Source organism: Tubulanus polymorphus, chromosome 5 (genome assembly GCF_964204645.1).
Source record: "Tubulanus polymorphus chromosome 5, tnTubPoly1.2, whole genome shotgun sequence".
NCBI lineage: Eukaryota > Metazoa > Nemertea > Palaeonemertea > Tubulaniformes > Tubulanidae > Tubulanus > Tubulanus polymorphus.
The window spans coordinates 3219123-3234221 of NC_134029.1; the positions used below are offsets into that span (position 1 = coordinate 3219123).

Consider the following 15099-nt stretch of genomic DNA (forward strand, 5'->3'; position numbering starts at 1 on the left):
GTAGTCTTTCGCCCCATATTTTCATAGGGATGCCTGTGTGAAATAAATAATATGAGACATTGCAACAACAAAAGACCTGAAAGTTAATGCTACAATTCTAAAAAAAGAATAAAACTATGGACGTCTTACCAGGTATTGAGCGTACATTTTCTTCGTCATAAATCTTGCCATCGAGGCAGAAAGTCTGTGCTTCAGAATCTGAAATAATTTATTTTCAGATTCGGAGAACAAATATTCAATTTATCACACTTAAAACTGACACTGATTGAAGCTTTTGTGGACGTTTAACGCGGTATCGAAATCTCCAAAAGCCATTATGCAACTTCGTTGCTAAGTAAAGACCGGCCATTGCCGTGCCTGATGTGCCTGATGGCTTCAATGATGCCCATTTCAATGTTGCAATTTGCTCTGGTTTTGTTTTCATAATTGATTAACCAATTGGCAATATATGATTGAGAAATATACCTTCAATCTCAGATTCGTTCAAAATAACATCGTTAGTTGTCGATGGATTAGCCATGTTTCACAATTTCTTTGCCCAAAGGAAGAGCGTCAAAAAAGCTGAACCAGAGACACGGCGGACATAAACATTAGAATATTACCTAGTAACGTAGTTAGATGTGTGACGTCATTGCCGCGTGGCCAATCGGCATAAGAACCGAAGTATCCGTTCGAAATTCGCGGTCATGGAGGATGATTTCGACCATTTCTACTGGGGTTATTTGCCAGAATTGTAATGCGAGCTTATGGGATTTAAGACTAAACTTGAATTGGAGTGTAAAGTTCTCGCAAAAGGCGTTATTTCGGCCGAAATCTGAGCTAATCATTCTAAAAAGTCGCGAAGGGCATGACGAATCCAGCATCGGAGATCATGAAATATTGTAATATCGTAATTGAAAGTCCAATTCCCAAAATGAGACCAGTCCAGGGTGGCAGCTGACCGCCCGCGGTGTTCCGGTCTGTGTTATGGCTGTGTGGCCAAGCGTTAGTACAGTGAATCATTTATGAATTCCATTGCAATTAAAATTAAATTGCAACGAAAGTTTTGAGATAATATTGGAATCGCTTTTGGTTTTGAACACTTTCAGCGAATAGTCGACCCGAATCAACGAACTGGAATCAACCGTCACTTTGCCCCGCACTGCCCGAGATAACCAGTAAACAATTCTTCCTTTGGCATGTGAGTTATCAATACGCTACCGCTTTGCCGATACTTAATTCATTCGCTAATGCATGTAGTGCTACTAATTTGATGTAGCTTTTAGCTAAAAAAAAATCTATTCTCAGGTGATTTCCTGATATGAAATTAGAGTGCTAGTAAAATCATGCGCTTAAAACCAAATGTTGTTGAATGATGCGTGAAATTTTACTGAAAAAAATGTTCTGCTAGAAATCGAAAATTGTCTGATAACAACCGTCAGGTGCTGCCCCTTTATACATGACATTGCTGCGCTTATCGCGAAATCACAAGGTCGTAGACTGTGGCATTGTCAAAAAATATTTTCCCCGGTTCAAAATGTTATCCTCTCCCCCAACGATCGTACTGGGAGCCTCTTTACTCGGAATTCCCATTGCTTACATTCTAAACACCTTGAAGATGAAGCCGAACACACATGACATGTTCACTAATTTCACCGATGGCGATAACACTGTGATGATGTTAGGATTTCTTTCGTTGGGTCTAATGGTTCTTCTCACCTATCTCGGTTTCAAATTAACGAAAATTAGAGATAAACGACCGTCTTCTCAAATAATAGATCCTTTATTTTTCGGTAAGATGATAAAACTTTAATTACGTTGTTGCGCTGTCGAATAAGTCTTATCCCCTCCTCTCTTAAATAATGACCCCCAAATTCTTTTATTTCAGTGTTCAGTATATGTTGTTTTTCATCAGTTGTTGATCTGTTGATTGGTCTGGAAAATGATGGCGTAATATCAGGATTTGTGGCTTTTTATTTGAATGATGGGGAACCGTATTTACGAACTGCGCATGGTACATGCATTTGTTACTGGGATGGCACTGGACACTATATCATGTACATTTACATGCTTTATTCACTGTTTAGTGGGTGAGTTCAAGACCTGATTTCAATGAACACCTTTTTAGAACAAACGGACTTCTCACAGAATTTTGGATTTGTTTTTCTATCAGAGAATTGTGACTTTTCTTGAAAATCAGGGAATATCTGTATCTCTTTATAACTGCAGAAAGAGTATAAGAAATTGTGGTTTATATTGGGTAGGATCAATAGTACATAGTTTGGTAGTATTTCTGCCAGGAAATGTGGCTGGTGAGTAAAATTCCGTCCATTGAAATTAACACATACAGTAATGCTGAAAGAAATTCTATAGAAATTATCACATTTTTCTAGGTCCATATCCTGTGAAAGCTTCATTTCTGCTGAATGTTCCATTTGTCGTTGTTCCAATCTGGTCGGCTGTGCGATTTCTACAGGAGAGACCGACGGCAAAAAATATATCAGCAAAACGTGCTGAGGTTAGGATGGAAACTTACCAGTCAATCTGGACAAGACCTCTGGATATCCTGATATGCTTTTACTTCATTGCGGCAACAGTTGTGTCATTCTTTCGAGGATTTGTAAGTTTTGAACTCCTAATTCCAATTGATCTGATCAAAAATTGAAAGCATGGTGGGTGCAGGGTTTAGGCAGGCTTTCATTGATTCCGGTATGGTTCTTTCTTACATGAATACAGTGGAACCTCATTATAACGAACTCTGATACAACGATTCATCGGATATAACAAATATAGAATTTCGTCGCAAGTAAAACAATTTCACTAATTTCATACTGGATACAACAAACTATCGGTTATTACGAACATATGATACTGGTCCCGTGAAGTTCGCTGTAACGAGGTTCCACTGTATAATAGTTCCTAAAGAATGAATAATCCCACAATGATGATAGTACAAAGTTTATTAATCGTCATATAGAAACAGTGATCATTCCTGTTCCTCTGAAAATGCGATTTATATACACGTATTGAAACTGTCAGATGAACATTGATGAGAAATGATTAGTTTATTCATTTATAACGTCGTCATAAAGAATGAGTTCAGTTTGATTGTATTTTCGCAAATCTTTAGGTTGCTTTAGGATGCTGTAAATGGTATGTCGAAGATTATGAGCCTTATCTAAACGATCCTGTCTTATATCCTAAATTACAGGTGATGAATTTCATACCAGTAATATCTATAACAAATCACTGGTGCATCACTTCGATAATTTATATTTCCGATTTTTTCAGATGTTTGTTTATCTGTTTTATTTCATTCCATACTACATTATGAGCATATATGGTGTGATTAGACAGGGATGTTGTTGGATGAATGATTGGAGTATAATTCATGCTGGAGCTGCTGCACAGGTAATATATCTAACTATCATTGCATAACACAAGAGTCTAATCATACAAAACATGAAATATTCAGTGGACAATCCCAATCTGAATATGATAAAATAAATAGTCTTATCATAAAATGATGGAGGAAATATTTGTATTCTATTTTGCAGGCACAAGTAGCATTTATTGGGTCATCAATTCATCATTCGACCCCTATTGAATACAGACTACCCCAAACATATCAAGCTCAATGCGTATTTTGGGTTATCAATTTAAGTTTACTGATCATTCCACAGTTTATCGCGTACAAATTTATGAAACGATCATCATTGTTCAATCAGGATAAGATCAGTATGAAGAATAAAGCGTATTAGTGGATCTCCTGTGAACTGTGGCTGATCATCGCATTTTGATGTATAAAAATCATTCCATGACTGAATTAACTTATATAAACTTAGAATGTACAGTGTATGAAATTCATGATTTATTTTTACAAAATTTACGTTTTTATTAGATTTATAGTTGTATAGAATAAATTGACTACATATTCATATTCATTATGTCCTCTGGATAAGAGCTTTATTGCTTTCCTGAATTGAGTTCTGAAGTAGGCGTTGAAGTAATCCAATCAAAACCAGCATCCCCGACATTTATTCAACACATATGGACTTGGGTAGTCTGAATACCAGTCGTTGTTGCCGGTTCCCTACAACCCTGTTTGTAGAACGACGGCTAGGTACTAGACTAGGACCCGGGATATGGACTAGTTCTGGGATTTTGATATATCAAGTGATGAAAAGAAACCTCAGTGACTGGAATGTGATGAAGAGTTAGGGTTAGGTTTGTTATCTTATTTTGGCCAACTCCATCCCTGGCTATCCACTGAGTCTTACGTCATCTAGTCTTACGTCCGAGAATATGGCCCCTGGAAAGTGGGATAAAAATGCATATTTGGAACCGTTATATACTGCCATCACCGATATTATGATGGATTGCTATTTTAGAATCTATTTTGACGGACTTTGCTTTATTACAAACAACAATAGATTAGGTTTTTGACCCCGGTATCCTAGGTACTATATATAATGAGACAAGGGAGCTAACTCTCTGTCGGATACCGGCAACTTATCGTATTGTGCTGCTCTCTGATGTCGATGAGAATCTAGCCCTGGCAAGTGTAACTCGGTAATCGGATGTTTCAAGGTCGTCGATCTACGCCCTGGTTTTTGACAGGTCAATTAAATGGTAATAATTGATAAGTCCTTTTATTCAGTCTAAAAGAATGTCATAACATTTTTTTTTCAATAATTGATGAAAATCTATGAACACTTAATGCTCAGTCATTTTTCTCCCTTTTTATTTTTTAGAAATAAAGATTTATAACCAGTTAGGCCTAGATTTAGCACAATAATGTCAAGTATTTACGACCACTCAGAGCACGTAGAAGTAGCAAATGCACCACCTGGTTTAGAAGATGAATTAAGGATTCTTTTAAATGCGGAGGCGATAAAATTTGTGGCTGATTTAGTCAGCAAATTTGAAAATGATTTTGAGAATGTAAGTATTAGTTTTCGTCATGATTTAACATTCATTGTTATAAATTTCCTTTTATGAATCAAGAAGCAAATTCTTTGATTATTATTCTTAGAGAATTGATGATAATCATAATCATAAATGCATTTTCCTTATTGAGGCGTTTTTTAGGGGAAGAACTTATACCACTATTGTACCCGAGGCCTTTATGGTAGATGAATCATAACAGAAAATCTTTTTTACTTTTCCAGCTTTTAAGAAAAAGAGCAAAAAGGAAACTAGATTTGGATGGAACGAACGCGATTCCAGATTTTACCCGACGAGATCGAGGTGAATGGTTTATATCAGAAATTCCGACGCGCTTGAAATGTAGACACGTCGACCTCGGAGATGTTTCACCAGCTAATACTCAACATTTTGTTGCCGCTTTGAAATCATCGGCTCAAGGAATTCAGGTAGGTCTGTTTTATATTGCTCTTCCATTTCATTTTAACATTCTAAACTTTTTATCTATATCTATAATCTTCAAGATTTTGTTTAGTATTTTATTTAAAAGTTTTTTTTTTAATAAATAAATCTTGAAATGAGGGGAAAATTTCAGGAAAAGCGAAGCATTGTTTTATGAAAGGTAACAGTGATGAATTGGGCAAATGTTTCATTTTTAGAATCTCAAAATAAATTTTTTGTTAATCTGATTTTTATTCATAATTTTGGATGAATTATGAATATTTTCCATTACCTATTAGTTAAGGCTATATTTCAAAAGAAAATATTTTTCAATGCAAGAAGTGGTTGGGTTTTTTCCAGATAGCAGCAACAAGGAGCCACATGCTCCCCTTTGAGAGTTTCCTGTGCCCTTTTGAAAAACAACAGCAATTTTTCCACCTGCAACTGATAGGAGAGTTGGGCACATATGTTTATATTCTCTGGAATAGATTTGAAGTGCCTGGAAATTGCATTAAAATGTACCGAAATTTCACAATTATCCAGACCCTATTTTTGCTTCATTTCTACGGCGCTTGGCCATTTCATTTCTTTGTGCTCCTGTCAAAGTCTGCCCCTGGGATTTTAAATCAAAACAAATCAAATCTTCCAATCAAATAAATTAGAGGGACTCCTTATTTTAGGATCAAATAAATCATTCTTGTCAAGATCTACAATACTATACCACCTACTGATATAAAAGATGAATTTAATGATGAAAGAAGAAGACTTTTCCAAATATTGATAAATTGTGTGAGTTGACATTCACTACATGGGGTAACACATGCCCAGTTAATCAAATCCAAACTGGCACATTGGTCTTACACCATACACTGAATGACAAACACAAGTCTTAAGTCAATCGGCATTTTGATGAAAAGTTCTATTTCTGATTGATGCTTAGTACCAGTTCATTCTTGATGATGGTAAAATCCTGATGTTGTCGGTTCACTGAAGATTTTCTAACCCGTAGGTGGCTTCTGTCAGATGGCCATTGGAAGTTTTATAATGCCCAATGAACATCTCACAAAACCTCACCTCCGACTTAATGAAGTCATCTACAATCAGCATCTATTTTCATGTCTGCAAAGAATGAATATAACATAAAACATATAACATAAAGAAAATCTGATGATTCCTTGTAGCAATAACATACCTGTTCTAGTCTCCTCAGTTTGGAGACTGAATTTTCCACATCTGAAGCCAGTATTTATACAGCAGTTCTCGCTAATTAACTATTAGTGCCATTTAGATGGCTGGAAAATGTGTAAATTAGACATTAGAGACTTCTGGTCAGTCGGACTGTGAAATGACTCAGCTGGGGGTCTGAAAGTCATTGTTGTATGCAGGTGCTGATCAACAATCCATCTGTTCTTTAATCAGAGATTCGTGATAAATGTTGGTCATCATCCACCTGTTTTTGAATGATATATTGTTCATTTATGTCAAAAGAATTACTAGTCAGACAACTAGAGTCCTATGCGTGTGATTACTACAAGTTCGTTAATCCATTTACTGAAGTCAACATCACTCATCAGAATACATGTCTTTGTATGCAATTTTAAAGTAACTAAATTGAGACTTTTTAGACTGACTTTGATGATGGACATTGTCCGACGTGGTTTAACCAAATTAGAGGTTTATGGAACGTGTACAGAGCGGTGCATGGTAAAATCCCTGGTACGTAATCAATCGCGGTCAATAAGAAAACATCAAGGTCTCGATGCTGAAATCCTTAAGATGGACCATTTCCTTACAGGTGTTCATTCAATTGAAAAAGTGCCTGTTCTGATGCTGAGACCTCGAGCCTGGAATATGATCGAACACAACATGCTTGTAAGTTCTGTATGAATCTTGCCCAAATCAATTTAGACTAGTGACAGTCTTTGTAGCGTCAATAGTTGAAATAAATTTATTATCATAGTGTAATGAAGATTTAACAACAAAAAAACACATCGATATTCAGATCTGAATCTTGCCCTTTCGCACTGAACTTCATGGTTGGTGACAATTCTTAAGAAATTTCACAGCGACATTAGTTAAGTGATAATTTTTATATCTCTAAAGGTAAATGGAAAAGAAGTGCCAGGACCACTGTTCGATTTTGGACTGCTGATGTTTCACAATGCTAGAATTCTCGCTCAAGTTAAAAGCGGTCCCTTCTTTTACTTGTCAAAGGTGAAGTAGTAGCTATGAGTTATAGATGTGAAGAAGAATTACTTATAATTTAGCATTTTTGTAACATTCTGTTTGTATTACAGCTTGAAAGTTCGACGGAAGCGAAATTATGGAATGATATATTTGTTTATACTCAAATGAAGGTAAAATAGGTTATGGTTTCACAAGAATGTATAAATCTAAAATCAATCTAATTTCTTCATTAATTCAGTTTATCTTAAATCAATTTAGGAGTTTATGATTTTTGTAAAACTGGGCTCTGATATATATTTTTCCAACAATCGTAGATATTGTCCTCCACACTTATTACTGTTCACCATTCGAGTTGATACTTGACTTCCTTTCATGCTAAAATCTCATCAACACCTCGTAACTGCTGCTAATCATTTTCCGTTTAAATCGTGACTAACTCGAAGAATCTAATTCCTGGAATTATACCGCTCCTTAGAGAGAAGTACATTATACAGCCCAAAATTTTTCTAATGCATTTTTTGACATAAAACTGGCCCCAAATTTTTATCTTACATTGCTTAGTTCTCATCTTTTTAGCTTGGGCTTCCACGAGGAACCATCAAAGCTTGTGTATTGATTGAAAATATCTTGGCTGCATTTGAAATGGAAGAAATTCTGTATGAATTGCGTGATCATTCTGCTGGTTTGAACTGCGGAATGTGGGATTATTCAGCTTCAATCATTAATAAATTCGGTTAGTAATTTTTAACCTGGATTTTGAGAGTTGTTGGCATGAAAATATGAAATATATGTATGTTTCTAAATTATTTCAATACATTAAAAGGCATGTACAATCATCATGTTTATATTGCTAGTTTTGCTTGATAAGACTCGGCAGAATTATAGTGGTGTTTTAAAAATGATAACCATAGGGAGCGTTCATAAATTACGTACCTTCATTGGGGGAGGGGGGGTTACTGAATTTTGGTACAAAGTGGTACATGGGGGAGGGGGTCAGCAAAAAAGGTACGTACTTTGAGGGAGGGGGGTATTAATCAATCTTGGTACGTACTTTATGTACCAAACTCAAATGAAAATAGCCGTAGGCCCAACGTACATACTGGCTACACCCACAATACTTTTTTCATTAGTCTAGTTACAAGAAATCATTTATAATTGCTATAGAATTACTATTCATTCATTCATGTAATAGAAAGGAGTCGGAAAAATCTTCTTTTCTGTATTTCAGGTCATCGGCGAGAATTTGTTCTTCCAGATCGTAAAAAGTATGTTTCGATGGATCGTCATTTCCTGAAAAGTTACATGGATCTAGTGATACAAGTTTGTCACAAACACGGTGCTCATGTTACCGGCGGAATGGCTGCGAAACTTGTGACAGAAAAAGAGGAAAAAAACGCTATAGAAACTGTTTGCAGGTAATTAGTATGAACAATTATCTTTGATCTTTTTATTTTTATTTAAAAAAAATGTTATTTATCTTGGAAACAGAGTTTTTTTTAAAATCCAATTTGATATGAATTTTGTAGTATTCTTTAAAACAATAAAGATTTGTATTTTATTTTCTAGGGGTAAATTACTCGAAATCGAAGCTGGTGCTGATGGTTTTATGGTTTATGACCTGAAATTAGTTAAGATTATGCAGAATCTTTTCAAGAAAAAGACTTCAGGAATAAATCAACTCAATGTCACTAGAGGTGAAGTCAATATTCGTGCAGATGACTTGTTACAGATGCCCACAGTAAGGACCACTTTTTCCACAAAAGAATTTGATTGTGCATCAATTTCTTGCTTGTAAACAAATTTTTTTACGTATTTGATTCCAGGGTGGAGTGACACTGAATGGACTCAAGTACAATATTTCAGTCGGGATTTTGTTCATATATTCATGGCTGAAAGGTGAATATATTACATAATAGTAAACTGCTATGATAAGATTGCACAAACCCTTTCTCTGCTATTTTTACTATCTACATGCGTTTTATAATTTATTTTCAGGAAATGGTCACTTTTATTTCCAAGGGGGTGTTGAAGACTCTGCAACTGCCGAAATTTCTCGTTCCCAGGTAAAGATAGAATTAATCGCTTGAAGAAATATACATTTTTGAAGTCAACATTTGTAGGGTTTAGGGTTTAAGAACAATAAGTTGTTTTCGAGCCAAGCGGTGTTATTTTCATAAAGCTTGAAAATAAAGCATAGTGTGACAAAAATGTTTAATTACAATGCTTTTTAGGCCTGATACATTTAATTCAGATTTCAGATAAACTATAACGATATATTATACCCAAAACTATTTATCACTCTCTATCAGGTCTGGCAGTGGATCCGTCATAGGGCAAGATTAGAAGAAAATGGAGAACTGATCACATTTTCAATGGTACAAACTGTCGTTCGGACGACGATTGATGAAATTCTCCGTCGTGAGCAGATTGATAATCAATTACTAAACCAAGCTGCAGACACTTTCCTTGAAATCGTAATGAAACACGAATTCCCTGAGTTCATTACGACTTATCTAAATGAAGAGCATCTGTTTCATTCTGTTCATCCGAACAGGAACAGTAACTCGAAAGTCACTTCTAAATTATAGATAAAAACGTTATCATTGATCATTCATTGATTGTCATAAATGTTATCGTAAATGATTACTCTGACATGTATTAAGCCAGGGAAATAGTGGGGTATTTTGGATTCCTTGATCTGTAAGAACCTAGGGATATATTGTTGATTTTAGAGCTATTTACAGGATGAAGTATTTGCTATCTAAATATACATCATTTATTATTATGAATTTTTCTAGTCAATTTTTACAATCAACAAATTTGTTAATCGTTTAAAGTGTGAAATAATCATGATTCATATAAAAATTTAGTCAAATCCATTCAATTGTTGTAGTTTGTTTTTTCACAAGTTTCAATTCACAAGGATGTATTTCCACATGACTGAAAGCCTTCAAATGCAACACTCAGCATAACAACTGAAGCCATACAGGGGGCCAGCAATCAAATGCTGTGATGTTTGCATTCTATTTTAAGACGACTTATTTCCTTAGCAGAAAAAATAAAATTAAGCGACCTTCTTGCAACTGATAGTGGTATTTATTAGCTTGAACATTTGTAGCACGATTATTTAATTTCTGGATGGATAAGTTGGGATTTTTTACAAACTCGGTTTCAGGAAAATCAATCTAATGCACATTTTATGAGGTACATACCGAATATGCTCAAAATGCTGATTTTCCTTCCATATGAACACAATTTTAATCATTAGGTACATGGAGAAGTGGCTTATCCCTGGAGATGAATACATACATCATCAATGGCCCCAAAAAGATGTCGATTTGTTTAATATCAGGGTTTGTAGCAGTTGGAGGCAAAATTCAACATTTTTTCCTGAATCCAATGATGAGTTCCTGGTATTTCTCTTATTTAATGGTAAAGCCATGAAATAACAAAATGCGTTAAGATTGCAATAAGAGTTATCAGTAGAAATTTCCTGTGATGACACAAACAATAAGTACTTCTCAGATCTTTCAGGGTTTAACCGAAAAGTAAGCACTAATCGGGGCCTATCCTGAATATTTCCAACTTATCATACTAAGCCGGACTTTAACTACAAACCCAGAATTAAATTGATAAACTCAGCGGGAAAGCCGTTTATGTCTCCTTGACGACAACACCGTCATTATAAGTATTCATATTAGCACCGGTTTGGGTTTTATCATTAACACGCGACGACAAACTGAAATTCATATTTTTCTCTGCGCACGGTTCCAACGAAACTGACATAGTATAATTGTGATCGGTATTTGCCACAGACACCGACGATTTCATAGAATAATCGTGATCATTGCTAATTCGTTCGTTTACGCTGCTCGAATCGACAACGTTATTGTTCCGACAGAGAGAAACATAGCTTTTATCCAGTCCATCCATAATATTTATCTGATGACCCTGTTCCTCGTCAGATGTTTCTGAAAAATGTTCATTATCATCCGTTGTCGTTGTCGCAGGACGATGCCCGGACAATTTTGTAGCAAACGCAATTTTTCGAGAACTTTTTCGTTTCTTTTTCTGAAAAAGGATAAGAATGATAATAAACAATGATTTAATAGTTGATGAAATATGAATACCCGGTAGCGAAGAATAGCGACAAACCTTCGGTTTAGGTCGATCTGGATCATGCAATTTCATGTGAAGTTCTAACTTTTGCTGAAAAGAATGCAAGAATTTCTTTGTAATACGACACATCATTTAGGGGCTTGTTGATATTAAACTTCTAGATCTTCCTGCAAGCCATGTGTAGATACGTGAAGGAAGTGTACCAAATGATGGGAGCGCGTATGCTTGCAGATAAGTTGTTGGTTTTCAATAAGCAATGAACCGTGGCACACCTGGTAATGCAAAAAACATTAACCGGCAAATTTTGTGACGCCGTAGCAACCAACAGAGTTTTAGGAGCTGTATATCGACTTCCAGTAAGGCAGTGAACGTGTTTGAAAAAATATTGCTGCAATTGTCGACAGATTTAAAACCACATTTAGGAAGAAATAATTACACTTCATATCAAGGACTTAACAGCAGAGCTGTTAGGCCGTCCTACCTTTGTGACAAATGTATGTCCACAACCTTTGTGTAGACACGGAAAGCGTTGACCGTCGTGGTAGGATTTAATATGAGCGACGAGGTTACGTTTATCGAGGTATACTCTCGGACATCCATCACGTGGACAGATGAACACTTGACGAGCATCGCTGTGACATTGTAAGTGACGTCGCAGTTTCTGTTTATTAGGAAATACTTGACTACACGTGTCACAGGTCAGACCTGAAGAAAACATCAGTTTACCATAAGAACATTATTTATTACGAACCCATGAAATGTTTTTAATTCTAATTGTTAACAGCCACACCTCGCCAATTCTATTAAATTGCCTCCCCACGCGGCGTTATTCTCACCTTGTTTGTGTTTGGTAGCTAAATGCTTTCTAAGAACACTCCATTTCTCGAACACTTCTGAACAGTGGTGATGAGTACATTTATATCCCTCGTGTATTCGCATATGCAGTTTAAGTTTACTCGGCATCACAAAACTTTTCTCACATCCTTCATGAGTGCACCTTAAAATGATAATCAATAAACTCACAAACAAGGGATGAAAGAATTGCATACACTTGTGTAAATTGAATAAGAGGGTCTAGAGAAAATCCCCTTTAACGATGATTGTCAATCTCTGGATAGGAAATTATAAATGAAAATGGTGGCATATCATCCAGCTACAGAATGGCCACTTATCTGGAAATCAGGGTATTTTCTCTAAGTCAGGGAATTTCGTAAAGGATAAGTCGGGGAAATTTGCTGAGATAAAAGTGGCTACCCTGAACCAGTCTGGCCAGGTGTCATTTGTTCGTACTGCATACAGGTATGGTAGATGAACATGGAAATAACAGGTACTCACTTGTATGGTTTAACACCGGTATGAGTAAATTCATGTCCTCTCAGGTGATGGTGCTTCTTAAAAACTTTGTCGCAATCTTTGCACTGAAAAAAAGATCAAAATCAATAACAAAACATTCATGGTGAACATTGTGAAAGTGAGATACAATACCAGTACCTTATAGACATGTGTCTCATGGCGGCGTTGTATGTGTTTGTTTAGGTTGTCTTGTGAAACAAAACTCTGACTGCAGTCATCATGTGGGCACCTAGAAACATGAAAAGTTTCTGCTGATAGTCGAAATCAATGATTTTTACACAAGGAATCATTTGTTTGTTTGATTACTTACTGTATGATTATTTTGTTTTGTTTATCATCTGGTATGTGAGATTTATCGATATGACGTTGTAGATGAGCTGATCTAGTGTATGTACGGTCGCAGTGGTTACACGCATACGGTCTCTGTGTCAGAAAATAGAAAATCATAGATTCTTCAACTGACGAGTATGAAGATACAACAGACAGGGGTGTGTCTAAACATGTTGTGTCAATGTCTGTCTAAACATTTTGAAAGGCCAATCGACCCCCTGTTCCGTGATTTTACATGCTTTTCACAGGGGTCCTTACAGTTCAGGGCAAGTCACCAAAAATGCTCTTACGTCTCAGAATTGTCTTTTTTTGTCTGCAGTGCAGGGAGTATGAAATCCGGAATTCCCTGATCTGTAAGAACCCTATTGTTTTGAATCGAGATGAATAGTCGAATACCTGCCCTGCTGGTCATGGTATGGTATGGTGGTGGTGGTGGTGGTGGTTTCGTTGACGTTAGTTAAGTTAGTTGTTACCTTTTTTTAGCCCATGATGGGCAAATGAGTGATTGTAAATATTTACCTCACCAGTGTGGGTTCTAGTGTGATGTTCTAGTCGATCTGGTCTCGAAAACGTTTTACCACAGTTTTCGAAGGAACACAGATACACTGACGGCCTCGTTGATTTAATTTCACGGTTAGTTTTACCAGAAACAACGTCCCCGTCAGCCATGTTTGTAGCTCCACATTCTACACATTTCGCGCAGCTCTGAGAAATCGGTTTCGAATCCCGGTTTAATCCGAAGCTTTCACCCAAAGTTTGAGACTCATATCATAGAATTTGTTATACATTTTATAGAATTAATCCATATTATTTGAAAGATCTCAAATATAGGCATATTACATTTCTATAAATATGGTTTCGATATATTTCTTGAATTGAATTGAATATCGTTCTAAGGAGTTTCTGAAATATCCATGCTGTTTTCAGCACTAAATTTCAAAATGCGAGCTTTTAGATTTAGTATTTTCCCCTGTGTTTAGTTGATTGGTGTTAGCCGATGATGTTATGTTAATCATGGAGGATAAGCTAGAACGAATGTTTAGTGGGTTTGCTGATTCGAAGAGTAAATTTATTTACGCTTATGAATCTATCATTGAAAAGGTAATTCTACTAAAAAACTTAAGTCAAGAATAAGAAGATATTGTTTCAATGTTTGTTTATTATCTTCTCGTCTCATCTAGGCCTAATTAATAATAGCGCGTTCGATTATCTTTTCCTAGTAAGCCTGGATGCGTTCGATTTATCCATCACTTGATAGTTTGGGCTGCCCCGGGCAAGTTAAAGTGAGCGACTCCCAGAGCAGGTTACTTTAAACTTCCCTGGGTAAGCCCGAACTATCACGTGACGGATAAATCAAACGCGTCCGGGCTATCCCTGGGTATACTAAGAGAAGATAATCGAACGCGCTATAAGACAGTCTACCTGGCCTGGCCCTGGTCCTGGAAGGATCACCGACTCCTTGTCTGATGACTGAGTCTCTCACTCTCAGAGGAGTCTGATGGAATTCTTCCTTAACTCAGATAGACAAAGACATTGTTAAACTTTTCGGACCTGTTATCGCTTCACTACTGCTTTTAGTATTGTATTGTTCCACAGGCACTTGACATAGACACTATTTTTCTCTTTCCTTTTTTTGGTTCAATTATATGGTATAATAACTAAGGACTGCAATTTGACTGGCATGAATTATCAGCTTTATCTCATATTGTCACTTTTTTCTCTGTTTATTTAGTATAATCACGAGTTTCCAGATTGCGACATCAT

The 15099-nt window shown here is 36.1% G+C and overlaps 3 protein-coding genes across 3 annotated transcripts; 2 read left to right on the top strand and 1 right to left on the bottom strand.

Annotated features, from left to right (window-relative positions):
* Nucleotides 1–1487: 1487 nt before the first annotated feature.
* LOC141905826 (transmembrane 6 superfamily member 1-like) lies at nt 1488–3837 on the top strand. Its single transcript, XM_074794877.1, has 7 exons — nt 1488–1772; nt 1868–2069; nt 2209–2291; nt 2373–2599; nt 3110–3190; nt 3271–3390; nt 3537–3837. Exons 1-7 carry the CDS (start codon nt 1517–1519, stop codon nt 3738–3740), a joined length of 1173 nt encoding a protein of 390 aa, XP_074650978.1. The 5' UTR covers nt 1488–1516; the 3' UTR covers nt 3741–3837.
* A 727-nt stretch (nt 3838–4564) lies between these two features.
* LOC141905774 (malate synthase-like) lies at nt 4565–10368 on the top strand. The gene is made up of 13 exons (XM_074794794.1): nt 4565–4611; nt 4734–4923; nt 5151–5354; nt 6972–7062; nt 7142–7218; nt 7450–7560; nt 7644–7703; nt 8110–8266; nt 8762–8948; nt 9100–9271; nt 9357–9429; nt 9529–9596; nt 9843–10368. Exons 2-13 carry the CDS (start codon nt 4777–4779, stop codon nt 10119–10121), a joined length of 1626 nt encoding a protein of 541 aa, XP_074650895.1. The 5' UTR covers nt 4565–4611; nt 4734–4776; the 3' UTR covers nt 10122–10368.
* A 250-nt stretch (nt 10369–10618) lies between these two features.
* On the bottom strand, nt 10619–14090 carry LOC141905639 (transcription factor IIIA-like). The gene is made up of 8 exons (XM_074794597.1): nt 13855–14090; nt 13316–13428; nt 13144–13234; nt 12988–13070; nt 12489–12649; nt 12134–12357; nt 11689–11742; nt 10619–11604 (listed from the first exon to the last, which is right to left on the bottom strand). The coding sequence occupies exons 1-8, from the start codon at nt 14002–14004 to the stop codon at nt 11188–11190; spliced, it is 1293 nt and encodes a 430-aa protein (XP_074650698.1). The 5' UTR covers nt 14005–14090; the 3' UTR covers nt 10619–11187.
* Nucleotides 14091–15099: the final 1009 nt, after the last annotated feature.

Bases quoted from the DNA above. Each gene is read 5' to 3' on its own strand.
- LOC141905639 (XM_074794597.1), bottom strand. From the start codon at position 14,004: ATGGCTGACGGGGACGTTGTTTCTGGTAAAACTAACCGTGAAATTAAA. The intron at 13,429-13,854 runs GTAAATATTTAC...TTTCTGACACAG, and splicing joins CTAGAACCCACACTGGTGAG to AGACCGTATGCGTGTAACCA. The intron at 13,071-13,143 runs GTACTGGTATTG...TCTTTTTTTCAG, and splicing joins ATGAGACACATGTCTATAAG to TGCAAAGATTGCGACAAAGT.
- LOC141905826 (XM_074794877.1), top strand. From the start codon at position 1,517: ATGTTATCCTCTCCCCCAACGATCGTACTGGGAGCCTCTTTACTCGGA. The intron at 2,600-3,109 runs GTAAGTTTTGAA...GCAAATCTTTAG, and splicing joins TGTCATTCTTTCGAGGATTT to GTTGCTTTAGGATGCTGTAA. The intron at 3,391-3,536 runs GTAATATATCTA...TCTATTTTGCAG, and splicing joins ATGCTGGAGCTGCTGCACAG to GCACAAGTAGCATTTATTGG.
- LOC141905774 (XM_074794794.1), top strand. From the start codon at position 4,777: ATGTCAAGTATTTACGACCACTCAGAGCACGTAGAAGTAGCAAATGCA. The intron at 7,561-7,643 runs GTGAAGTAGTAG...TTTGTATTACAG, and splicing joins CCTTCTTTTACTTGTCAAAG to CTTGAAAGTTCGACGGAAGC. The intron at 7,704-8,109 runs GTAAAATAGGTT...TCATCTTTTTAG, and splicing joins TTGTTTATACTCAAATGAAG to CTTGGGCTTCCACGAGGAAC.